The following is a 27,433-nucleotide window of genomic DNA, read 5'->3' as shown; positions in this document are numbered from 1 at the left end:
CAGAATCACAAGGTTGGTAGTATTAAATAGAGCACTGGAACCCAACAGGACAGAAGCATAAAGACAGTCCAGAAAAGAAATCCAGGGTGGGGTGGGGGTGGGGAATTCTTTCTTTTAAGATATCAGTATAAGCCACAACATTTACAAATACAATGTTTTAACTCTCTACATGTAGGAAGCCAACCTGCTCCTTTTTGATCTTCTTCTTTGGCACAACTTCAGTGGATTTCTCTGATTCAGAACGAGTTCTAATTGATCTTCTCTGTTGCTTCTTTTCTACTGAGCCTAAGAGGTAATTTAAACAAACAAATGCTCATTTAAGTATGCCTTGACAGTTATATAATTAAGACTTAACCAAATTCCTTGCTTTTCTTACCCATTGCTTTTGGAACACAAAAAATTTTTAAAAATCATACTGTAAAGGCTGACTTCTTGACCAAAAGGGGGAAGAGAGAAATGAGACAAAATAAAGTTTCAGTGTCTGAGAGATTTCAGAGTCGACAGGTTGTCTGGAAGTTATTCGTATGCATTATACAGATATATCTTTTCAGTGTATGGTGTATTGGAGCGGTTAGAGGGAAGTACCTGAAACTGTTGAGCTGGGCTCTAGAAGCCTTGATTTTTGAAGATGATTGTATAATGATAGAGATTTTACAATGTAACTGAATTATTGTGAAAACCTTGTGTCTGATGCTCCTTTTATCCAGGGTATGGACAGATAAGTAAAAAACAATATGGATAAAAAATAAATAAATAATAGGGGGGGTAAGAGGTAAAATAAAGTGGGTAGACTGAAGTACTAGTGGTCAATGAGAGAGGGATAAGGGGTATGGTATGTATGAGTTTTTTCTTTTTATTTCTTTTTCTGGAGTAATACAAATGTTCTAAAAATGATCATGGTGATGAAACACAACTATGTGATGATATTGTGAGTCCCACTGATTGTACACCAGTGGACTGCATGTGTGTGAAGATTTGTCAATAGAATTTTTTCTTTTTTTGGCATGGGAAGGCTCCAGGAATTGAACCTGGGTCTCCGGCATGGCAGGCAAGTATTCTGCCACTGAGCCAGTGTTGCAGTGCCCAATAAAAATATATTTTAAAATATTAATGAAAATTTTTTTAAAAATGTAAAGGCTGATAATCTGAAACTGGTATTCACAAAGGACTCTAAATTATAGAAATAAAGGGAGGCTGGATTTTTTAAAAGTATAAAATAAAACAGCAGAGACAGCTTAGTTTTAGAGACAGGTAAACGTTAGGTAAAAAAAAAAACATTGAAGGGATGGATGAGAATGACTTTATTAGCCAGCTGATATTAGTAATGATTGGTTCAAAATTCAATTAGTTCTACAGATTTTTACATTTTAACAAATGGATTAAATTAATTCTACATGTAAAATACTTAACAATGCTTGATACATAGTTAGCACTTACATAAATTTTTGCTATTATTATAATTACTAATAACCAAAGGGAAAAATCAGAAAAGGCAAAATAATGTGACCCAAAACCTCATAATTAAGCCGACTATTAAATGACTTGCTTTACTTTAGAAAGAATTAGTCATGGAAAATCAGTTAAAGCAAATTATCAAGCTTTTCATATTAAATGGTAAAACAAGAAACTATTAAGATTTTTAAATAGTAAAACTCTTTAAAAGTAACTAGAAGATGGGTAGTTCAGTGGTAGAATTCTTGCCTGCCGTGTGGAGACCTGGGTCGATTCCCAACCTGTGCATTCCAAGAACAAAACAAAATGTTCAATAAATGATGCTGCAATAATGGGATAATAACATGGAAAAGAATGAAATGTGACCCCATCGTACAGCATACAAAAAAAAAAAAAAGCAGGGCGGGCCATGGTGGCTCAGCAGGCAGAGTTCTCTTCTGCCATGCCGAAGACCCAGGTTTGATTCCCGGTTCCCGGTGCCTGCCCATGCAAAAAAAAAAAAAAAAAAAAAAAAGAGAGAGAGAGAGAGAAGTTAAAATAAAAAAAACTCACATGGACTACATTTATGGAAAGGATAAAACTTAAGATTGAATACCACAATTTGAAAGAATACTATGTCAAGAATGATTTCATCCTGTAACACTGAGAAGGAATGACATCTTAGTTGCAGTTGTTCTCCATCTTTACAGTGCTTGAAGCAGATAAATGGTTCTCCCTAGATAAAAATCACCTTTCAGTTGCCACAGGAGGAAGCTGCTAAAACCTCCTATAAAACCAGACAGAAAAGATTTCAACAAAGCTTTTCATATTGCCATATTTTCTAGTTTCATTGCCTTTGGCTATGTATAATTGGCTTCCCTTAGCTTAGTTCAGAGCAAAAACAAAAAAGGATCCCACTACTCAGTCTTGGGGAGAGAGATGGGTAACTTGATAATAATATGTTTCTGAACTGTGGCTCATCCATTTCTAGCAAAGACGTCAGATAAAGGTGTTGGCTCCTTCCTTTACTCTCAATCTTTTCCTTACACTGATGAAAATGTTACTAAGGCAATAGATACTCTACTCTCACACACAAATCTGAGGATTCAGAAATCCATACTTTGCATACTCATCAGTATTCAAGTACCTACCAGAGAAGAATAAGAAAGTGAAAATGGACCTGCTTAAAAACAAACAAAACGCTTCACTTGCTCTGAGGATACAATATTATTTCATCAAGTGCATATGAGATTTGATCTACAATCATTTACAAAATAAGGCAACATGACTTCTTAAAATTATTCTGAAAGCTAACCAAAGAATAAACTTCTACTACATTTAACACCACTAAAAAATATGTTCATGTCCTAAAAGAGAAGTGTGAACATCTCTGGATATGGAAACTATCTCAGAAATTAAACACAAATATAATTCTTTAAACCACAGAAACATGTGGCAGTGCCACATATTTTATGTATCCCCTAAATTTACTAAGAAAAGGCTCAAGAATTCTTCTTAAGTAGTTAAGACCAATTGAGGCAATGATGCAACTGGTTTCTAAAAGGAGAACAAATCTCTCTCCTATCTTTTTCTACTCAAGTTATTTTCACAAAAAGCAAGATGGTCATTTTCAGATCTCAACCACAGTTGGTAACCAAATTTAAACCAAGGTCACAGCTTTAGAGTACCCATCCCTAAATTAAGGTTCAATTTTAATTTACAACCTTAATTATATATGCCTGCCTGAGGAAAAACTAGGCTTTTTCCAAATATAAAGACTCATAATATTCCAATTACCAAAAAAAAAAAAAAAAAAATCACAGAACTTAAATCTTACAATTAAAAGACTATATAAAAATAAAACTCTCAGGAGCTGAGTGGAAGAACAAACAAAAACAAGCTCCTTTAAAATAAAAATACAATATCTGAGTTAATATCAGTTTAATGTTCTATATGAAGAATTTATTTTCTTCTTGATTAGGAGAAAGTAGATGCTTAATTAAAGATTCTCCTAATATAGGTATCCTACTTATATTCAGACAAATTACCAACAGGTTTGTGTAAAGAATATAACAAAACTGATATAATTAACTATGGAAAGCTCAGGCCATTCTTTTAAAATTCAAAGATTAAAACAATTATGGCTAATTAATATAAAATCTTTTTAAGTTCATTTATTCATTCCTTCAACATTATTATTTCAGCTTTTATACCAAGTTGACACATGAACTTAACCATCACATACAATATTTTCAAATGGTACAAGTTGCAAATTTGGACTTTTCTACTCCTTCCTCCCTTTAATTTGGCTTTCTTCCCCAACTCAATTATGGATAAAAGTATACTGTTTAATATATTCCTTCAATATATACCCCATCTCTTCTGCCACCTTTCTACCATCCTGTTGTAGCCCCCATCACTTTTTTTTTTAAAGAAAGCTACTTCAAGTCCTTTCCTAGGCAGTGATTGTTTTTATTTAGCTCTCATATTAATTAGAATTTTATTCAAGATTTCCCTTACAAAAAATCTTACCCCTTGGTATCACTTAATCACATATTTACCTGAGTTACTACTGATTCAAGATTAATACCTTAGGTTTTAGGATTTTAAACCTCCAGAAAATTATCTGGCATCTCTTCTTATATTCTAAAAAGTTTTTTTAAAAGAAAAAAAAAATTGAACCTCTTTTCTAACCTTAAGACTCCAAATGACCACTAATTCTTTCCTTGATGGCCATATGAAGCAGCATTACATGAAACAGAAATAACATTGGTGTAATACTATTAAATAAATCAGACACACAGCCCAGCTAAACCTATAAGATTCTTACGGTGTCATCTCTTAATAAAAATTACCTTGAATATTCTTTTTTTTCCCCCTTGAATATTCTTAAGGTACAACTTTGCTAAATAAAGGCATTTTCAATTTAAATAAATATAACATAGCTTGATTTTCAATTCATGGTATCTGTTAATCAGAGAAGAGATAATGATGGTACAATGAGGCCCCAGAACAGCCAGCTACTAACATGTGCCACACCTAGAATAATGAAAAGAGCACTGGCATCTGCCACTTTGTTTCCAGGAGGGATAGTGGATATACAGTAAGGATGTGTTAGCAGTGCTGTAAAAGTAAAGTTGTTATTCTCATGCAAAGAGATAATCAACTAGTGTACTTATTAACAACTGTTTAGATGTCATAGCTATTTAATTATGGAACCATCTTGTTACTGAAATCGTGTAGAAAAAAAATATTACTATGAATACAGCTCTCTAGTCACTAACTCAAATCCTTTCCTACTGAATTAACTGCTTTTATAATTTTATTTTTGATTTTTAAGAACAGCTTGAGATGTAAATCACATACCATACAATTCACACACTTACAGTGTACAATTCAATGGCTTTTAGAATATTCATAGTTGTGCATCCATCACCACAATTTTAGAACATTTTCATTATCCCCAAAAGAAACTGCACTTCTTATCTGTCACCCCCCAATTCTGCCACCCACTTTCATGGTTATACCCTAATAGCTGTCATTAACAGTAACAACACCCCTCGAAACTCTATTTTATCATCCCATAATATAATTTGGTTTTTGACAACTACAGGTTTCTTATGAACATAGCTAGAACAATTACAGCACAAACTATGACTCTCAAAATAGATCTATAAATTCTTCATTCATACCAACCTGTAGGACCAGATGTTGCTTCAGGAGATGATATATTCTGAGTTGCCTTTTCACTTCTCTGGTTTGGTGTAGAAATTACAAGCCTGTCTTGTCCCCTGACACTTATTTCTGTTTTGTTACCAATTCCCTTTAAAAAAAGGCAAAGTAAAAAAGAGGTGATTACCAGGCAAATGGCATCATTGACTTATAAAGGTAGCTTAAAATGATAATTTGCTTGACTTTCATATGGTCCTTGATTGCAGTTAATTTATCTTGCCCAGTTATTTATCTATCCAGTATCAGAAAAAAATTTTTTAAGTCGTCAGGTTAAAGTCATGTGGGAGAAAAAACAATCTATCGAGGTCCAGACGATGAGTATCACTAAAAATGAACCTAATTTCCTGTCAAAAACAAAATGTTTTCTAGTTCTGAAAAGTCTCTTCTTTTACCCATATCACACCAAGTGACATTTTTACTTGGTAAAGGCACTCCACTCCACATATAAATGTCCCCACATCTTGTGAGACATGAATATCCTTAGTTACAGAAATATGCTATTCATGGTGACCAAAATGCTTACCCAATAAGCAATGTAGAACACATAGAAGGCAGGTACAATTACAGCTCTGTCACACTGTAGGCATTTTTACCCAATGATTTAGAAGCAAAGGAGCAATTTATAAATATATATTAAACCTTCAGTTTTAAAAAATCAGCTTAATCTCAGAATTCCTTTAAATAGCACTCTCTGGGGGGTGGAGATGATCACAACATTTGATTTGTACATCCAGAAGCAAATAAAAGTTGCTCCAAGAAAAATAAGGAACTATTAGACTTTACCACTGGGGAAACCAATGATACTGTCTCAAACATTAGGGACTCCCAAGTCAAATAAGCCAAGCCCTTTACCTTGAGGCTTGCTCTTATGAATCCTATTTATGTAGCAGAGAAGCTTAGCCTACCCATAGTTATGCCTAAGAATTACTTCCAGAGGACCTCTTTTGTTGCTCAGATGTGGCCTCTCTCTCTCTCTCTCTCTCTCTCTCTCTAAGCTCAACTCTGCAAGTAAAATCATTACCCCCCCCCCCCCCACTACATGGGACACGACATCCAGGGATGAAAGTCTCCTGGTAACGTGGGATACGACTCCCAGGGATAAGCCTGGAGTGTACCATGGGTTGACAATGCCTTCCTGACCAAAAGAGGGAAAAAAATTATAACAAATAAGGTATCAGTGGCTGACAGAGTTCAAATAGAGTTGGGAGACTACTCTGGAGCTACTCTTAGGCAAACTTCAACTAAATATTGCTATTTGTCATAGTTTGCCAACCCCCAAACCAAAACCATTCCTGCCAACCCTAAAGAACATCTAGGGCTGTATCTGAGATTTACAAAGTTCCATGCACTATGATTACTTTTCAAAAACCTATAACCTCCAAATGGGTTCCTAGGCCAAATAAGTCCTGAAACGCAAAGGGGCCGGCATCTCCAGAATATCAACTAATTTCATCCCCCATCCCATATTATTATTTTTTTTAATTAAAAACATTTTTTAATTGTGAAAAATAATACATATACAAAAAAGCAATAAATTTCAAAGCACACCACAACAATTAGTTATAGAACAGATTTCAAAGTTTCGTATGAGTTACAAATTTCAGACTTACTTATTGTTTTTGTTTGTTTTACTTGTTTTTTTATTTTATTTTATTTTACTTTTTTAAATACCAAAAAACACCAAACAAATGCAAACATTCCTATTTTGATCATTCCATTCTACATATATAATCAGTAATTCACAATATCTTTACATAGCTGCATATTCATCATCATGATCATTTCTAGAACATTTGCATCTATTCAGAAAAAGAAAGAAAACGAAAACAGAAAAAAAATTTATACATACCATACCCCTTACCCCTCCCTTTCATTGATCACTAGCATTTCAAAATAAATTTATTTTAACATTTATTCCCCTATTATTTATTTTTATTCCATATGTTTTACTTGTCTGTTGATAAGGTAGATAAAAGGAGCATCAGACACAAGGTTTTCACAATCACACAGTCACATTGTGAAAGCTGTATCATCACACAATCATCTTCAAGAAACATAGCGACTGGAACACAGCTCTACATTTTCAGGCAGTTCCCTCCAGCCTCTCCATCACATCTTGACTAACAAGGTGATATCCACTTAATGCATAAGAATAACCTCCAGGATACCCTCTTGACTCTGTTTGGAATCTCTCAGCCATTGACACTTTGTATCATTTCACTCTTCCCCCTTTTGGTTGAGAAGATTTTCTCAATCCCTTGATGCTGAGTCTCAGCTCATTTTAGCCCCCATCCCATATTATTGACAGCCCCTTTCAACATGAAAAAGTTAACATGGGAATAGCCCAAATACCCCTAAAACAGTGGGAGAAACATCAAAGGAGAAGGTGGAGTTGTAACAGACAAGACAGGATTTAGCAAATGAGTATTGTCATTATATTGATATTTTCTTTTAGTCTCATTGCAATGTCTTGGAGCAGCTAGAAGGAAAAAAACCTAAAACTGTAGAACTGTACCCATACCAAATTCTGAAATGTGTTCTGTAACTATTTTTGAGGTGTGCTTCGAAATTTATTGCTTTTTTTGTATATATATTATTTTCCACAATAAAAAAAAATGGCTCGAAGATTGCCAGTCAAAATGAATTAAAAAAAGACGCAAAGCATCATTTGCTATTCAAAGCTATGAGGAGAACCAAGCAGTGACTATACCAAGTTTTTCCAGGTAAGTAAGCCTAAACCTATAGCAAGAAAATATGTTACTAATGAGGCACACCTTAATTTAATTACTTTAATGTACATATGACTATACTAAGGAAAAGAAGCAAAAAATTTGTTTTTGTGCTTATAAATACAAATAAATACATATCCATGTGGTACCACTAAACCTAATTCACAAACCCAAAACTGTGGCAGGATGGTGAAAAAATAAAGGGAATAAATATTATCAATGTTAAGAATTGAGGCCCAGGGCTGAGTGACAGATACCGTCACCCAAAGCGGCTATATTTTCACTGCATTACCCAAAGGATCACCACAGATAATTGTTACAGAACAAACAGCTCAGGAATTTCTCTAAATTGCAGTTAGGTACCCAATTCAACATGAGCCCAACAAAATAGCTGATGCAACCAAATAGGTCAGCAGGTACGATTATCAAAGTGGCTTTATAAAAATGGTTAACTTAGATAACTGACAAAATTATGACTATAAGAAGCAAAATCTGCAACTAAGTAAAAGTAATTATATAAACTAGAAGCAGGCAAAGTGCCTAGTTTTTTCCACACTTAAGGGAGCTAAACTCAAATTTGGCTGCACAGCTCAAGATTAATCTAGTACAGATGGGGATATTGTGAAAGAGAAAAAAATAACGAAAAGAAGAAAAAAAACAGTCTTTTTTTTGCCCATGTCTTTTTTGCCCCATCTTAAACAGAATAAACTGACTACATTTCAAATGCAGTGGATACCAGGGGTATTTAGATTATGCCCCTGTGTTTTGTTTTGTTTTTTTAATGCCAAGTTTACTATTTATTAAGTAACCCTCACCCCAACCCACACCAAAACAAAACAAGAAAAAAAAGGGTACCTTCGTTGAATAAACAAATTGGTCGATAAATTTCCCATCTCCTGTAGCATTTTGAAGAGCAAACACTTGCTCGATTTTCACAACTGGAGACATATTACACTTCTGTAAATCCAGACCCCCTTTGTGCATGGTAATGGAGGCTGGTAAAGACTTCCTTGCTGCTGCTGTCTTCCAGGCAATTTTAACTGGAGGTGGCTCTTCCTCTTCCACACTTGTGTGTCGCCTCTGGCTGTGTCTCCGAATCTCAATATTTGACAGTGAGGAGGCCACCTCCCCTGCATTGGTCTGCTCTGGCTGACTGTTCAGCACAGATCTTGGTCTTCGGGTTTTTTTAACTTCGGCTTTGGAGGCAATATTCTTTTTTGCTTGAGATAAAGCCTCCTCAGGCTGTTTATCAATATAGATAAAGGTATACTGCTCTATTCTTTCTTCTCGGGTCATTTTCAAAGCTTTCTCTGCATGGGCAATACCAATATCCCATTGAGCACGTTCTCTCTGAGGTCGGGGTTTCCGAATCTTTAAAAAAAGATACAGACATGTTTGGAGACACTTTAATCTAATAGGTACAAATAAACAAATATGAATTTCCTATGTGATTGTTACCTTTATAGGAATATACATAAATATCTTCAGTTTTTCGGTCAAATAAATGAAATGCCCTATCTCCATAACTCTGATAAATTAATATTACTATCAGATGACATGAAGGTATACTCCCATTTATATACCCCTCCTTTGTTGACCACTCTGCTGGGCAAGTTCCACCAAAAGAGAAGGAGTCATCCTTCTTTACATCTCATAGTTACAATAAAGCTAGCAATAAAGGGGGCAAAAGGAAAAAAGATCCAAATACAGGAATGATTACTAACATTAGAAATGATACGTCAAAGCTCCCATTTCTCTTCCATATCTAGAGGAAAGGAGTAAAGGGGAAAGAAGTAAAAGTCAGGAGTGCTAGAGAGATCACAACTGAGCCAAATGACAGAGAGCCAGCATTTGAAGCTATGCTACTAGTTTGTACCATAATGCAAAAGGGGACAGAATAAAGTGAAAGGAGAGAGTCCTGAGGATCAAATGAAATACAAGACAGGAACCTAGGCATGCATGAGAGAACAAATCAATGTGAATCACAATTTCTACAGGTCTCTATGTTCAGGGTTGAGCAGAAGACTATGAATTGAAAAAGCAAGAAAGTTTTGACTTGAATAAAGGTGTGTGAGATGACCAAAGCAATTATGAATTATCCAGGGGTTTCAATTGAGATGACCAGATATTAGCTAATGAAACTATGAGATGGTATAATATACACTGGACACTGATAAAATCTGTAAAATCTCTGATCTGTAAAAAGTCTGATAAAATGATCAAAATCTCCTGTGATAAAATTTATCAAAATATTCTGTGATAAAATTTAACTTCTAAAGTATAAAAATAAGACAAACCTCTAAATCACAAGAGACCCACACTAACATTAGTTGAGCTTAAAAATCTTAACCACTGTCATATAGGAGATGCTTGTTAAAATATCTGTTGAATGAAGTAGAATGGTTTATAACAGCAGCAGCAACAACAAAAAACAAACCCACAAAATCTCAACCAAACAGATAATCAAGAGTTCATGTAAAAACTCTAAAATATTCACGACCACATCACATTCTTCATTTCATCCTGATTCCACCCCTTGGGTGACCTTGGTTGGATCAGTTACATAAGCTTTCTGGGCCTGCTTCTTCATGTAGAGGAACAGGAATAATAGTACCTACCTTACAGGTTATTGTCAAGATTAAATAGTTTGTTTATAAATGCATAAAACAATGCCTGGCTCACAGAAAATGCTCATAGACTTCAAAAACCTTATTTTTATACAATAATTTTGCTAAATAAGACTCAAAAGGAATTACGGAAAGATGCTGCAATAGGAAAAGTGATTTTAAAAAACCCTGGCAAATCCCTATTTCACTAGCAGATTTATGCATAGTAATTCAATTTACAAGAAAATCCAACATTCTATTAACCAAGTAAGTTTTTAATAGTACTATAACGTTGTTTATGTGACATGAAGCTTACTGATGTACTTACAATAAATTATTAAAACTGATCTTAGAGGAGTAAAATAAATCATTCTAACAATTGTTTGGTTTCAGCTATGAAAAATTCTTCTAAACGTCTAAGTCCTTTAAAATCACAGTAGACTGATAATATTAACATGCTGTCAGTTACCTTCTGTTTCTCAGAGTGATTGCTGGCTTGTTTGGTTGCTTCAGCCAGTAACTCTTCATACTGCTTATGACCTTTATATTCCCGTACTCGCTTTTCATGAACCCATGCTCTCTCTGGCTGATTACTAAAAAACTGAACGTGGTACTCCCGGGCACCTGCAAATAAAAATTCTTATTAACCACCTCAGAATTGGTATCTACATATGCTTTGTCAAAAAAGCAAAAATTTGAATTTTGGAAAATTTATATCTGCCACTATGAGCTTGCCAGTTCTCAATTACCAAAGACTTTGTGGATGAAGTAAGTTGTGACATTACAAATGTAACTTCAAAAAAATCTATAAGAGAGTCAACATGACTCAGTAAACCAACATTTTCTAATGTGACCAATGAATGTTACAAAATCACGCAAGGTAAGAGATCCACTCAGAGTGCAAGTGGATCTTTATGTTAACAAAGTACAAAAAGTTCATGGATAAGATTTCAGAGTTCACATTGCAACTAACTTATAAGAACCTACCACTTTTTGAGTTTTGATGCAATATCAAAGAAAAATACCCACAATTTTATGAAAGGCTATTAATATAATCTTTCCTTTTCCAATCACACATCTGTGTAAGGCCAGATTATTTTCATATATGTCAACCAAAACAATGAATCAGAACAGTGAATGTAGAAGCAGATATGAGGGTCCAGCTTTGCCTGACGTTAAAGATGTTTGAAAACGTAAAACAATGCTATTCTTCCTAATATTTTTTTTGTTTGAGAAAATATTTAACTTATGAATATCATATAATGGTTATATTAAATGAATTAGTAAATATTTAAAAATTTTCTCAGCTTTAATTTCTAAATTAAAATAAATAGTAATAGATATAACTGACATAAACAAAGGCTATTTGGAGTCCTCAAATTTTAAAAGTAAAAGGGGCTTTGAGGTCCTCAAATGAGTAAAAGCATTTGAGAGCTGCTGCTCTAGAGCAGTGTTACTCTAAAAGTGTGGTTTGCAGAACAAGCCAGCGTGCAGCAAAGTACAGAAGTTGAGAGAACTGTGAGACCACTCTGACTTTGCTGTGACATCAAGAGTCATAATCTGTTTTTTGGGGGGCTAAGGGAAACTTTCAATTTCCTAATATAATTAAGTTTTATTGTACTTTATAGAAGCACTGGTCCATAGTTGATTGGCAATTTTAAAAAACAAGCAAAAACCGGTCTTTTATCACAGATAGTTTAAAAAGTGCTCTTCTAGAGAAAAAAAAATCAATTCAAGAGAGAAATGTAGGAATTTGTCTTCCCAGGGAATCCAGAATAATTCATGTAGACAAAGACAAGCAGACCCTAACTCTAGAAAAACGTGGCTATAGGCTTAAATTGAACTAACCTAGTTAGGATAGCTATTGTATCTTGGATTTAACAATGTTTAAATTTTTTAAACATTAATAGGAGATTATTGGGGGAACTCTTTTAAAACCAGTTAAATTTCCTATGTAAAACAGTCTATCAGAAGAGACAAACACACATACACACAGACACATCATACACAACTTGGTTAGAAAAATGTTGAGGATATTTTTTATATAAGAAAAAGAATGCAAAGATAAAAACATCTCGTTTTTAAACTTTAAAAATTCTTGCCAAGGTTAAAAGTAATAAGAAGTATCAGGTAACACCATTTAAAACTTTCAGTAAAATCTTTATGACATTATCTATTGTATTACCTATTACAATAGGCATAAAGAAAAAAATTACCTCCAACTATTAATGGTAATTATGTATCTGGCAGATGAGAATATGGGCACCTGTTACCTTCTTCCATATATATTTTTATAAAACTTGACTTTTCCCCAATGAGCATATAATATTTTTATAAGTAGAAAAAGCAATATAATTTTTAACTTTTTAGGTTTAATATGAGATCTAAATAGTGAAATACAACTTAAAATAGAAATGTGATCCAGAACATGCTTCAACATACTCTTACAAAGAATTACGTCTTTATGTGTGAAAACTGTTAAATATGTTTTTAAATGCTAAGAATTTGACTAATAATAATATTAATAACATATAGAAACCAATGATTACTATATATAATCAATATATTTTTTTAAAGTTGTTTAGACAAAAAGCAACACAAATGTTTCAAAGGTATCATGTGTATTATAATCATCAAAGTTAAGCTTTATGCAGTGTTTTTTTTTCAGAAAACTGTCAGAAATTACTTCACTTAAAACTATACTGCATATCCATACAATGGAATATTACGTAGCAATAAAATGGTATGATGTACTGACTGATACATGCTACAACATGGATGAACCTCAAAAACATAGTAAGCTGAAGAAGCCAGACACAAAAGGACACATATTATTTGATTTCATTTAGAGGAGACATCTAGAACAGGCAAATCTATAGAAACAGAAAATAGATTAGTGGTTGCCTAGGGCTGAAGTGTGGGGAATGGGAGATGACTGCTAATACATACAGAATTTCTCTTTAGGGGTGATGAAAATAATCCAAAATTAGATTGTGATGACGACTGCAAGACTCCATCACTAAAGTAGAAGGAGATTGCCTAGGGGGTACCAGACCAATTTAGGTTAATTAATAAAACTAAAATATTCCTTTGACACACAATGAAGCATAAATTATGCCTTCAATTGTGTCCCATAAAAAAAGCTGAAATTAGCAACTTTTCAGAAAGCAATTAATGTGAAACCCTTTATATAATTGCAAAAGGATGCTTTTCTAAGGGAGAAGAATTGAAGAGCCACAACATTTACATGATAGAATTTCCTAGAGAGTTTTGGAGGCCCAGATATAGAAATGAATTATTTTATCTAAGAAGGCATGGCCCTCTTGGGAAATCATTTTCCCTTTTTTCACCCACTCATAAATCCATAGATTATAAGAGCTAGAAGGTATTCAGAGAGTACTAGTCCAACACTCTTAATATATATATGAAGGGAGTAGGACTGCCTCTCTCAATCTCTGTAAATTATGACAGGGTGAATTCAACTATTTTCCCTTTGACAAACTGGAGTTTAAGAGCTGAGATTATGGAATAAGATTTCTATAAGACCCTACTTATTTATCTGAAATCTAAAGGCAATAACAACTCCTACTTTATAGTATTGCTGACATGAGGACTACATAAAAAAATATATGAAATTGCTCAATACAGTACCTTGAACAAAAGTAAATATTCAACAATGTTGGCTTTTTTACTTCTGCCCCATTGATGCTTCCAGCTCCCCCAAAAAACTTTAATCAGCAGGTTATAATGACAAGGAGATAATGGTCAAACTAGACTGCTTTACCTGGGTGTATTCCTGGATGTATAGCACAAGAGATATAGATATGGCTAATTCTGTCACAAATCTGACTTGCCAAAAATGAAGTGGAGGAAGAAAAATGCATTTTGCAAAGTTTAAAAGGATGAACAGCACTTTTTTGGGCAAAAAGTCACCACCCATAAGAGTCAATGATGATGTAAAAATGGTCAAAGAAAGCTCGGCCCAAATACCTATTAAGCTCATTTAATACATCTTAACATTAAACCATCTACTTTATTTTAGATATATGAAAGGTCAGTAAGATATGGTCTTAAAAAAAAGGTGTGAAAGAAATTATAAACAAATGCAAGATGTTAATCAGTTGTAGAGGTGCTCTGTCAGTTAAGATGACTATAATAATCTCATTGGTTACTGAAAATGGATAAAGTTATGTATATTTTTGTGTCAGAGTATGTATTATGTATGTGTTCTTATATTCAACACATTTAAAATTCACTTTTCTTTATTTTAAACGTTTTACTTAATATTTACTTACTGTCTTTTTCTTACCTCTTGTGTTAATTTTGGTATGAACCTCAAGCTGGGGATCACTTGAAACCATACAAGGCCACCAAGGATAGGTTCCCACTTTAGACCAAACAAGATCGCCAACCTGGAACTTAACACCAGTGGACAGTTCTGTTGATGGTATGGAAGATAATTTTGGCTGAACCTACAGGAAAAGGTCATAAAGCTTCATCAAAAAGAAATTTTTAAAAAAGAAGCTATGCAAACAATGTAAAATTCATCTTCAATTATAATTTTCTTTGATCCTGTTACCCATAGCTAGAAGGGAAGGAAGGAGGGAAAAATTATTAACCCCTACCCCAAATATCAAAGATAGGATTGTGGTTTCTGTTCAAAATTGTTGATAAGGTATCTTGAAAATTCACATGACCAATAAAAAGTGGTGATGGTTTTGAAAAAGAAAATACTTCACTGAGACTATCGCTTAAACCAGCACCAAGATTTATTTCAGTATAACTTCTGAAATAAAGAAATATGGAACTGTAATTACACAATGTATTGCTATTTAATCACTCTGCTTATACCTTGTTAGATGATATTTAGCTAGACAATATTCAATAAAGCAACTCACTGGGGTTTCCTCTTTTGGTACTGGATCTTCTCTTGTTTTTTCTGAAACAATGTCAACCCTCTCATTTGGTCTCTAAGTGAAAGGGTATAAATAAGTGGAATAAAATGTCAGCAAACCAAGAATAATGACATATACAAAAACAATCAAAGAAAACTAAACAGCAAACAGAATAAAGAGCATTTATTAACTGCACAGTGTAAGGAGTAAGAATAAACTTATGTTGTATATGACAGTATGTCTTAACATTCATTTTCCATTCCACTCCATAGCATTACCACCCATTTCTTGCTTCATTACTTTTAAAGCCTAATTTCTGAACTTTTTTTACCTATCAAAGTACAGAAATATGGATACCCTGAGATATCCATATATTCCAAGATGCAACTTGGAACTTTTCTGGAAAGCAATTTAGGCAATGTATATGCAAAGTCTTAAATTTTCATACTCTATGACCCAGAAATGTAGTTCTAAGAATACATGTGGAAAGTATTCCATGCACTAGAGTAACTTTCCTGAAACTTACAACCTCAATGGGTCCTTGGTCCAGACAAGTCCTGACACCTAGCCCAGCCTCTCCAGAACATCAGATAGTTCCATCTCCCTACCCCATTAGTGACAAACCCTTCCAATATGAAAAATTTAGAATCGCCATAGCCCAAACACCCCTAAAGAGAGGGATGGAAAGATCAAAGGTGATGGTGGAGTTCTACAGAAAAGACAGGATTTAACAAATGAATATGAATGCTGAATCATTAAACTGATATCTCTTTTAGTCTCCAGTATTTTAGAGTAGCTAGAAGTAAAAACCTAAAATTGTGAGATTGTAACCCCTGTAAAATTGAAATATGTTCTACAACTAATTACGGTGCTGTGCTTTGAAATTTATAGTTTTTGTATATATGTTATTTTTCACAAAAAAAGAAGGAAAAAAAGTCAATTGTGCCAATAAAAAAATATTTAAGCCTTCCAGCCTCCTATATTCTGAAGCAGCTAGAAGGAAAAATATGAGAGGATTATATGGTAGCCCATGACAAACTGGGATCTGTTCTGTAACTACTTGCTGAAGAGTGCTTTGAAACTATTATTTTTTTTTATTTCTTTGTTTTGTATATATGTTATACTATACAATAAAAAAGTTAAAAATTAAAATAATAATAAAAAATTATTGTGGAAACATGTGGAAAAGATATTGAGAAGAGTATAAAAATATGTATCAAGATATGCCTCTTATACACTTATGAGAGCAGAATATTAAAAACAATCTAAGTGTCCAAAAATGTAGAACTGGTTAAATAAATCAGGGAACAATTAAATTGTGGAATAATATAAATGTTTAAATGGCATGGGAAAATAATACAATGTTTTATGAAAATAACAAACTGCAAAGCAGTTTGTATACCACATTTCAATCGTGGAAAAAGAATTTATGCACATAGAAAAAAAAAACTGGAGGATATAAAAGATTATAACCAGGTAACAGAATAAGTGATTTTTATTTTCTTGGTGCTTTTCTATATTTGTCAAATTGTTGACATAAACATTACATAACTTTTCTAACCAGAAAACCTACAAATATGTGATTAGAAAACGAACTTCTACAACCCTTCAGGGAAGAAGGTTGGAAGTATCTATCAAAATTCAAAATATGGGGGTGCACGGTTTGTTCACTGGTAGAATACTTGCCTGCCATGTGGGAGACCCGGACTGAGTAGGAAAGATGGACATTAAACAAATAAAAAGCAAATAAACATACACTCACAAAGTAAGTGCCATGAAGAGAAATAATGGGGGAGGGGTGTGTGTCTAATTTTAGCTATGAAGGTCAGGAAAGACTTCTCTGAGAAAGTAAATCATGATCAGAGAATCAAAGGAAGAGGAGTTAGCCTGGTAAAAAGAGAAAGTCAGGAAGAGGAAGTACCATGTGTGAGGCCCTTGGGATTTAAAAAGGTAAAAATTTTAAGAAGTCCATTAGTACTAATCTAACTTCTTCCAAGGAGGAGAAAGGATATGGCCTGAGAGAGGTAGATAATCTAGAGGTAGGCTAAATTATGATGGCCTTGTAATACATGTCAAAAGTGTTTGGATTTTTATTTTAAGTGCAATGAAAAGCCACTGAAGAGGTTTAGGCAGAGGAGTAACATGCATCAATTTATGCTTTTAAAAGATCATGCTGGCTGTTACGTGGAGAGTATTTTAGAAGGGATCAAGTGTGGAAGCAGTTTATTTAGATTACTACAGTAGCTCAGGTGAAAGAAGGTAGTTCAACTTGTTGACAGGCACAAAATTAACTGTCAGATACTTCTGTGGTGGTACAATGAATCTAACAGGACACTACACTGAGCAATTTAAGGAACAAAAAAATCTATGTTCAAGTGAAGATTTCTCCCCTTATCATTAGTATTAATAAGGTAGTTTATAAATACTGTTCAGATTTGGATAGGTCTATTTGGTAACCACTTTAGTGTACAGATGCAGCTTCAGCCAAGTCCTTTCTAAGCTTCTCATTCTAACCAAGCTACAACAGGAAGACAAGGTCACTTGAGGAAACACATATGCAGCTAAGAAAGCGAGTCATCCTCCACCACACATTCAGTCTTCATGTATGGGTCTTTTTGAGGGCAGAAAGATAAAGATTGACTAATCTTTATTATACAGAATCCAACTACTGTAAGAACTGATCTGAAATTGGTTTACATTTTTACCTTTCTGGGTTAAAGACAGAGTTTTCCTTAAAAACCCTTTTATTGTTCAAGTGTCTTATCTATTTTTGTTTTTCAATTTGTTCCAGATTTTTGGTGTTTTCTTCAGGCCAAGTTTGAAGCACTATTAAAATCAGTTTCATAGGACCAAATTTTTCAGGACAATCAATTTAAAAGGAAAGTAGGAGCAAGTGAGAGAAAGAAGCCCAGGAATATCTGTTCTAAGCTTTCAAGACTACATAAATAAGAGAAGGAAAAAGAAGTTAAATAAGGCCATTGCAATGATAGAAGGGGAACATATGTTGTAAAAAATGCTAATGTACTTTTACAATGTGACTGTGTGATTGTGAAAACTTTGTGTCTGATGCTCCCTTTATCTAGGGTATGGACAGATGGATAAAAAAATATGGATAAAAACAATAAATAATAGGGGGGACAATAGTTAAAATAAATTGGGTAGACGGAAATACCAGTAGTCAATGAGAGGAAGGGGAAAAGTTATGGTATGTATGAGTTTTTCATTTTATTTCTTCTTCTGGAGTGATGGAAATGTTCTAAAAAGTGATCATGGTGATGAATACACAACTATGTGATGATATTGTGAGCCACTGATTGTACATCATGTATGGCATGTTTGTGCATGTTAAGAATATTAGTATGTTGTTTTATCAATAAAAATATTTTGCTAAAAATGCTAATGTATAAACAAATAGATACAAATGGTAGGCATTTAGAAATCTATGACTTTACCTCAAAAGAAAGGTAAGAGAATAAACTAAGAAATAGCATAGTATCAAATACACCGATTAAGAAGGTGAGACGTTTTTAAGAAGAAATGGTCAATGGAAGTCAAAAGCTTAGAATCAAGAAAAACAAGGAATCAAAAAATGCCAACAAAAAAAAATAGTCCTGGGTATAAATCCATTTTCTTTCATTTGTTCAAAGGACAGAAGCAAGTTTAAACCATTAAAAATCAAGCAGGGACAGAAGACACCTTTATTGGTGCTAATACTGTTGGCTTTGTTAGGAAGAAAAAGCATCAGAAAAAAAGATGACAGTAAGTTAGCTCTCCTTACTGTTCAGTTCATCATAATTTTAAACTTACAGTTTCATGGATATATACCATTTTTTTTACAGTTTTAGTTGATGCCACATGGAAAAACCTATTTTCCAGGAAAGGATCACAATAAGCTCCTTAAACAGGAAAAAAATATACATGAATGAGAGCAGCTAAAATAACTTACATTTTACTAAATATTCCTTTTAAAAAAGAGATTAAGAATAAAATATGCATGAAATCTGGCAGAATCTCAAACCCTTAATAACATCACCTAAAAATTTTTTCAAAAACATTAAGGAAAAGCATATTCCCTACAAGAACAAAAGGCTCAGGTAACTATTAGAAGTGGAAAGAAAATTTTAAAGGCAATATATTTTTCATGCATTACTCTTTTACTCTCTGAATAACTGTTACGCTCATATTCTTAAAAACTAAAAAACTTTATACAAAGGGAACATGTTACATATGAACAGTTTCTAAGAATTTTAAGGCCTAATATTCTGAGACTAGAGAACTAAATATAACCTGTAATTTAGTGTTAATGAGACATCTTTAGTTTGGCTTTTTATAAGTGGAAATGGCAAGCTAAGAGTTAATGAACCTTCCCTGATAGGTCCACTGAACTGCTGGTGGAAGATCAAAGTTTGAATAGTCTATACTCTACTCGCATGCCTGAAGCATTACACCTGCCAAGGAGAAAGAAATGCAGAAACATTTCCACATGTTTCTAATTTGGTGGGAGGAAAAACAGCTAAAGCAGCTTTACAAATTATACAATTTCAGTAGTGATTTCAGGTCTCCTACTCCCTAGATGTTTGGACACATTTTTCTTGTTGAGAGGATATACTTAGGTTGTTTCAAATAACACCACTCTTTAGAAGGCCAAAGCTACTCAGAGTTGAGAGAAGAAACCTGTTGTTCAAGTATTAAGAAAAAAACATAGCAAGTGAAATTGTAAAGTGCATTATTTCAGAAGAGATTTTGTTTGCTCAAAGAAGAGCCTAGGACAATCACTTCAAACTGTTTTACCAGACACACCGTTTCCATTATGCTTCCCTGAGCCATCTGGGGGAGGACGACTGTCTGGTGGAGTCAACAGACTCTTATCTGAGCTTCTTCATGTTCTACACCCTCTGTACTGCTGACCACCAAAAGTTCGGACCCCCAGTGACAACTAGGAGGCACAAGGGTATCAAAAATTAACACACTTAAAACAACTAACTGCCCTAAAAGAAGCAGTGTAGATATTGTTCAAGTCAAGCAAACCTAATTAAAAATATATAAGGTTACAACAGAGATTAATTTGTGCACATCACAAGTCACCTGTATAGTTAACAAATCACAACACCAACAATGAGCAAGGTTCTTCGGAGGTCTGGCTATAATGTTCCCTTGTCCGAGTGAAGTACAATTTTTAAAGCAGCCATCTCTTGTTTACAACTACCCTCCCCTACCATGTATGATAACATTTCAATTTATCAAAAATCAAATTAAGGACCTTAGTTCTTGGGTGGGCAATGGTGGCTCAGTGGCAGAGTTCTCGCCTACCATTCCAGAGACCTGGGTTCGATTCCTGGAGCCTGCCCATGCCAAAAAAAAAATTAAAAAAAAAAAAAGAAATGATTTTACTTCTTTGTAAGACAGGGGAGGACGGTGGGGTAGAGGGATGAGAGAAACAGGCAGATAAGAAAAAAACATAGATTCCTGCCCCTCACCCCCATCCCAAACCCAACTTTCAGGCAACAGTCTTAATAATATTCAACGCAATCAATACTACTTTCTACATCTATCTATACCTTCAACCAAAATTGATGTTCCTTTACTCCATGATACTGTAAGATCCTAAACAATCAAACATCAAATTATGCCCAGCAAAATTCACTAAAAAAATGAACTAAAACTCCTAAATTATATTTAAACTTCCTAATCCTGGACACATCAGTTAACTGAAGGTTGACTGACATAGTCAGGCATAACAAATGTCCATCAAAGAAAGAATAGGCTTTAAAATCTCATTGCGCTGCGACTACTACAAACATCATTGCATTGATTTTTCCCCCCATATTCTAATAAAGCAGAAAGCACATATGAAAAATAAACATTCTGTTTTATCCTGTCTCTAACTGCTTCTAACCCCTTTTCTACTTTGAGATATATTTTTAACTAACTTTATCAATAAAGGCAAAAATTCTAGTCTAATAAGCAAAACTGGATATGCTCCTATTTGTCACATTCTCTAGAGCAAAATCAAGATAGGCCATTCTCAAATTAACTAAAACCAAATTTAAGTTTTATGCATTTTTTTTTTTTTGCACTTCCCAAGGGTCATAGTGCATCATATAACTTTTCACTGCAGGTCTAGGAAAGGAATGTTACAACGAATGTATTTGCAATATATAAAATTAATTTTCCACCTTCTATTTACTCACTTACCCATAAAATGCATGTAAGATACTACATGAACTAGGTCCTGTGGAGGGTATTTAACAACCAACATAAGAAACTGAAACACATTTCAGAGGTCATTTCATTCCAAATCCTTCATTTTAGATACAAAAGATACCAGAAGGAAAAGAGAAAAAAGATACCAGAAGAATGGTAGATGACCCCCAGTGATGAGCCTGGCCCTGGTACCATGGGATCAACAATGCTATCCTAACCAAAAGGGGGAAAAGAAGTGTAACAAATAAGATATCGGTGGCTGAGAGAGTTCAAATAGAGTGGAGAGGCTACTCTGGAGTCACTCTTACGTATGCTTCAGTTAGACATGCTATCTATCGTAACTTGCCAAACTCCAACCAAAGCCATTCCTGTCAATTTCAAAGAATACCTAGGGCATTATAAGATTCTACAAAGGTTCCATACTCTAGGGTAACTTTCCAAAACCTACAACCTCCAGATGGGTCCCTGGGCCAGATAAATCCTGAAATGCAGAGGCACCAGCCCTTCCAAAACATCAACTAGGTCATCCCCCTATCCCATCTTATCAACAATATGAAAAAGTTAGAATGGGCATAGCCCAAATACCCCTAAAGAGTGGGAGAAAGATCAAAGGTGAGGGTGGAGTTATACAGAGAAGGTCAGGTTTAACAAATGAGTATGAGTGCTGAATCATTACACTGATATTTCTTTTAGCCTCCAGTACCTTAGAGTAGCTAGAAATAAAAATCTAAAATTATGGAACTGTAACTCATACCAAACCCTGAAATCTGTTCTACAACTAATGGTTGCGATATATTTTGAAATTTATTGATTTTATGTATATATGTTACTGATTTTATGTATATATGTTATTTAAAGAGAAGGAGTATAATAGAGAAGAAAGGATTTAACAAATGAGTATGACTGCTGAATCATTATACTGATACAATAGCGGCTAGAAGAAAAAATGAAAAATCAAGAAACTGTAACCCACATCAAACTTCAAAATCTGTAACTACTTGTCAAAACGTACTTGGAAATCTCTTGCTTTTTTGTATATATATATTTCACAATTTAAAAACAAACAAAAAGATAATAGACAAGCTGAAGAGTCTCTGGTTTACCCTTTATCTCCTTACCAGATTTATTTTCTTCACTGCACATAACACTCTGAACTTATGTATGTATATACGTGTGTATGTGTATCTATGTGTGTATATATTGTCTGACTCCTCTCACTAGAATATAAGCACCTTGAGAGCAGGCATCTTTACTTCATGCACTGACATACCTTCAATTTCTAGAACAGTGCCTAACATGTAGTAGGTACTCAATCAGTATTTGTTAAATGACTAAATATGAAAACTGTTGGAAATGAGAAAACATGTTGAAATGTCACACCAGGACTCGTGAGAATCTAGAACCACTGTAACCTTCACTACAGAAAAAGATCACATTTGAATTGTATGAAATAAGGGAGTCTAGCCACTAAAGAAAAGGTGAGTTAGAAAGATTTCTTTGAACAGAAGGTAACAAATTAACTTATTCAGGCATACCAGATAAAAAAGCAGGCGACTGTTCACAAAAATAAATTATAATTTTATAAAATATAGTTAAAATAAGCAGTAAAATAGTAAGTTAAAATTAAATAATTTTAATTAAAATAAATATTAGTGTCTTCCCAAGTTGATATCTAGGAAACATCCACAATACACGTCATATAACTTAAAATTCAGCAGTATGAATTTTAAAATTGCCTAGGAATGATAGCTTTTACAAAAATTCCACCTAAAGTTTTAATCATTATATGAATATTAACTCTGATTTTAATGAGTTCCTCCATTACTTCACATTATTTTGCAGCAAACATAGTAGCAATGAGTGTTAAATCTCAGCTCTACTAGCAAATGAATTAGTCTAAAACAGTGAAAAACATATTTATTACTATATAATAATATTATATATAATATTACATATATATAATAATAAATACATATTATTATATAATAAATATATAATATTATATATAATAATAAATATATAATATTATTATATAATAATAAATTATATAATATAATCAGCCATCTTCTTTGCCTTTCATCTTCATCTTCAAAATCCTGTATATTACAGGTAAATAAAAAAATAACTGAGACTATCAGGACAAAGAAACATAAGAAGATACTTAACATGGCATTTCACTCTAATGATGTCTGTTCATTTATTTAACAAGCACCTATTAACTCAGCACCTATGATAATATTCCAAGCACCTTGCTGGGGATTATAAGAAGTTATCAGAAATATTTATATTTTAAAAGGTAAAAACTGAAAAGATCTCTTAGATTTCCAATAAAATGTGTAAGAATACGCAATTTTCAAGAAAGATGTTTTAACTTACATTTTGTTCCTCTGGTTCTAATTTGGGGATTTTGTGTGACTTGCGCTCTTCAGATCTAGATGAGTCATGCTTATTACTTTTTTTCCTCTTTTCTTTTCTGCTTTCGTGCTTTGACTTTGTGTGCTCACTTGCCTGTACTTCATTTAAAAGGTCTCCACAAAGGGAAGACTCAAACAATTCCCTGCCATTCTGGATAGTTTTGGTTATTTTTAGTTTAATTTCAGGCGAGCCAGTCTTCTTTGGAATCACAGTTTGTGGTACTGAAGGAGGGGGCGGTGGCTGTGGAGGGGAAGGTTTTTCCAGAATTTCATGTGGTCTTGTGTTTGGAATTTCTGAGTGATAATAGTCAGTGGGGCTAAAGTTTCTAACTGCACCAAAGCCATTGGCTGACCCGTTGGGATACTGATTATATGACTGGTATTTGGTTTGAGTTTCATACATGCTGACTGATGGTAGATATCCATTTGTGAGTGGAGGAAGATCTTCTGTTGTAGGTGGGTACGGAAAGCCTTGTTGCAAGGTAGCTTCATAAGGTGTTTGTCCACCATCTTCAACAATGTCACTGTTGTTATCAAAGGCATCCTCCTGACGGATGTTGGCGGAGTCAATGAGTTGAGGTGGTTGCTGAATTGTGTTTCCCATGATCCCTTGCATGAAAGAGAAAGAGAAATCCATTGTTCTGCTCCAGCATCCTTAACTTTCCCTTTCTCTCATCGGGCCTAAAATTTTAAAACAAGGGATTAAAAGGTGTTAATATCTCCAAAGACTAGAGGTTAATCAACTGAAAAAGGACTAAATTAAGATGTTCTAAACCCGATTTTCACATCCAGATGTGTATAGACACCAAATATTTCTAAAACAGGTAGACAATATAATTTTGACACGGAGCATATACTTTTTAATTTGAGTGTTTATCTGAAGCTCTCAATCACTTTAACAAACAACTTTGGCAACAAAATGTTATCTTCTTTGCAAAAATGCAAAATTGTTTTGACATTCCTTTCTGTTTCTCAAGTTAAAACTGGTATTTGCAAAATAAGCAGTTTTGTGACGCACATAAATTCAATTCTGTATGAGCTTCCTTTTGAATCATTCATGTTTTGTCCAGTGGTTCCTTTCAAATTTCAAAAATAGAAAGCTCTTACTACAAAAATTTTAAATGCACACAAATAAAAAGACCTCCTCCTCTCTTCCCACCACATTCCAACTCTTCTGTGCCATAGGTAATCACAAGTACTCTGGTGAATATTTTTTCAAATATTTCTCTACATATATCTACATACAAAATAAAATTAAATAGGGTTTATTTTATGACTTATTTAACTTAATATATCCTAGATATCTTTCTACATCACCCTGTATATGTACACTTCATACAGACTTCATTCTTCAAGTTGCCGCATAATAAACTGTGATAAATATCTACCATAATGTATTTAACTATTTGTATACTGATAAGCATTTAGTTGATCACAATAGTTTGATATTATAAACAGATCTACATAAAACTACATCTTTATGCATATATTATTCCTATAGGACAAATTGGAAATTTTGCTATATACTGCAAAACTATACTACATCAATTTACACGCATACCAATAGTGTATAATGTTGTCTGATTCTCCGCACTCTTGCCAGTATCTAGTTGTTTTTAACCAGTGATATATGTACAGCAGAACCATCTGGGGCACTTTTACAAAATGCACATCAAGGTCCATCTCCTGAAGACTCTAATTTGGTGACTCTGGGCCAAAGCATGGAGTATAAGTATTTTAAGATTACACTCCAGATGACTCTGATGCACACTGTTGGTTGGTAATCACCGTGTTACTCTCTTAGAAAGACATTACTCTGCTAGAATATTTCTAATGATGCCTATGCTATATAATAGCGTTACAACAAATACTTATATAGTATAGAATAAAATAATAACATAGAATATAGAAATGCTCCAGGACTGCCCTATCTTATAAATAGGATATATATATATACAAATAGGGATTTGACAAGTCTCCATCCCAAGACAGAGGATTAATGGACAGTCCTGATACTATTTTGACAATTCCATAAACATTTCTACTAGAAAGGCAGACAGGACACATAGGCTTTCATTACTGTATCAACTCTGATTAACTGGTTCTAAGCTGCCTGGAATACTGTGAAGATGGATTCTGATGCTACAGCCCATTTCAACTCTATGAATCGCAATTGGTGTCTCCTAATAGGATTTACAATAGCGATAAAACAAGTTATCCAAAACAGCAAAGGAATGGGGAAACCAAAAACTGGCAATACACTTTCCATAGCATATTAAAATAAACAACTGTTATTTATTCTGCTGTTAGTAAATACAAAGAATTTTAGAATTTCTAAAACTGCAAACAAATGAATAAGAAAGTATATAAGAAATCAAATTTCATGTACTGCTCTGTAGTGAAATGCGGGGAAGAGATAGAGATAAGAGCATTCTTATTGTCTAACATCTAATCTGGGCCAGGCACTTTATAAATTACCTCATTTAATCCTCATTACAGCTCTCCAAGATAGGTACTGTGATTCCTGATTCATAGGTAAAAGACACGGAGCATCAGACAGGTTGTGTGGCCTGCTTAAACCACAAAGCAAAGAAGTGGTAGGAGTAGATTTTGAATCCAAGCATGTCTGACTCTAAAGCCCCTGGCTTTTATCACTATACCACCTCCACTTTCCTCAGCTATCTGTACTGAGAGAAGAATTTGTTTCTGTTGGCACGTACTGTATCCCTTGGTTTCTGGCAATGTAACAACTAACAATTCTATAGTAACCACCACTAACACTTAAATGGTGCTTAATATGTACCAGGTACCATTCTCAGTACTTTGCAAATAACACATTCAATCCTCCCAATGACCTTCAGTTAGATACTATGTGGGTTTGAAAATATTATGTACCCCAGAAAAGCCATGTTTTAATCCTAATCCACTCTTGTGGGAACAGGCATTTCTTTTAATCCTGATTCAATACTGTAGGGTAGAAACTTTTGATTAAATTTTCTCCAAAAGGACGTGATGCCCAATTGTGGGTGTGGCCTTTTAATTAGATGGAGATGTGACTCAAGTCATTCCAGGTAGGTCTTGATTAGTTTACTAGCATCTTTAAAGGGGGAAACATTTTGGAGAAACCTCAGAAATGACAGAGCCAACAGAGAGAGAGAGAGAGAGAGAATTAGCAGAAACTTCAGAGCAGAGCTGGCAGAGCCAAAAGAGGGAGCAGATGTAGAAGCCTGGAGAACAGTTGCTTCAGAGAACAGAGACAGATATTTGGAGATGCTTGGAGCCCAGCAGATGTCACCATGAGATGTCAAGCAAATCACAATCTGGAAAGAGCCAAGGGAAGCCAAGAGATGCAAGCCAGACCCAGAGAAGCAAAGTGAGGAACCCCCATAGGAACAGAGGTTGAAAGCAATGGAGCCCAGGAG

The 27,433-nt window shown here is 34.1% G+C and overlaps 1 protein-coding gene across 9 annotated transcripts in view; it reads right to left on the bottom strand.

Annotated features, from left to right (window-relative positions):
* The window catches only part of NSD3 (nuclear receptor binding SET domain protein 3), a 171,317-nt gene that overhangs the window by 77,751 nt on the left and 66,133 nt on the right, over nucleotides 1-27,433 (bottom strand). For all 9 annotated transcript variants that reach the window (XM_077144165.1, XM_077144170.1, XM_077144169.1 and 6 more), the window contains 7 exons: nucleotides 23,974-24,692; nucleotides 15,397-15,468; nucleotides 14,808-14,970; nucleotides 10,968-11,122; nucleotides 8,748-9,263; nucleotides 5,128-5,254; nucleotides 185-285 (listed from right to left, as the gene is read on the bottom strand). In XM_077144165.1, coding sequence (XP_077000280.1) covers nucleotides 185-285; nucleotides 5,128-5,254; nucleotides 8,748-9,263; nucleotides 10,968-11,122; nucleotides 14,808-14,970; nucleotides 15,397-15,468; nucleotides 23,974-24,648 — 1,809 coding nt within the window. In that variant the 5' untranslated portion in view covers nucleotides 24,649-24,692. The remainder of the gene's footprint in view (nucleotides 1-184; nucleotides 286-5,127; nucleotides 5,255-8,747; nucleotides 9,264-10,967; nucleotides 11,123-14,807; nucleotides 14,971-15,396; nucleotides 15,469-23,973; nucleotides 24,693-27,433) is intronic.

The sequence above is a fragment of the Tamandua tetradactyla genome, chromosome 26 (genome assembly GCF_023851605.1).
Source record: "Tamandua tetradactyla isolate mTamTet1 chromosome 26, mTamTet1.pri, whole genome shotgun sequence".
Lineage (NCBI taxonomy): Eukaryota > Metazoa > Chordata > Mammalia > Pilosa > Myrmecophagidae > Tamandua > Tamandua tetradactyla.
This window is presented reverse-complemented; position numbering and strand designations above follow the sequence as displayed.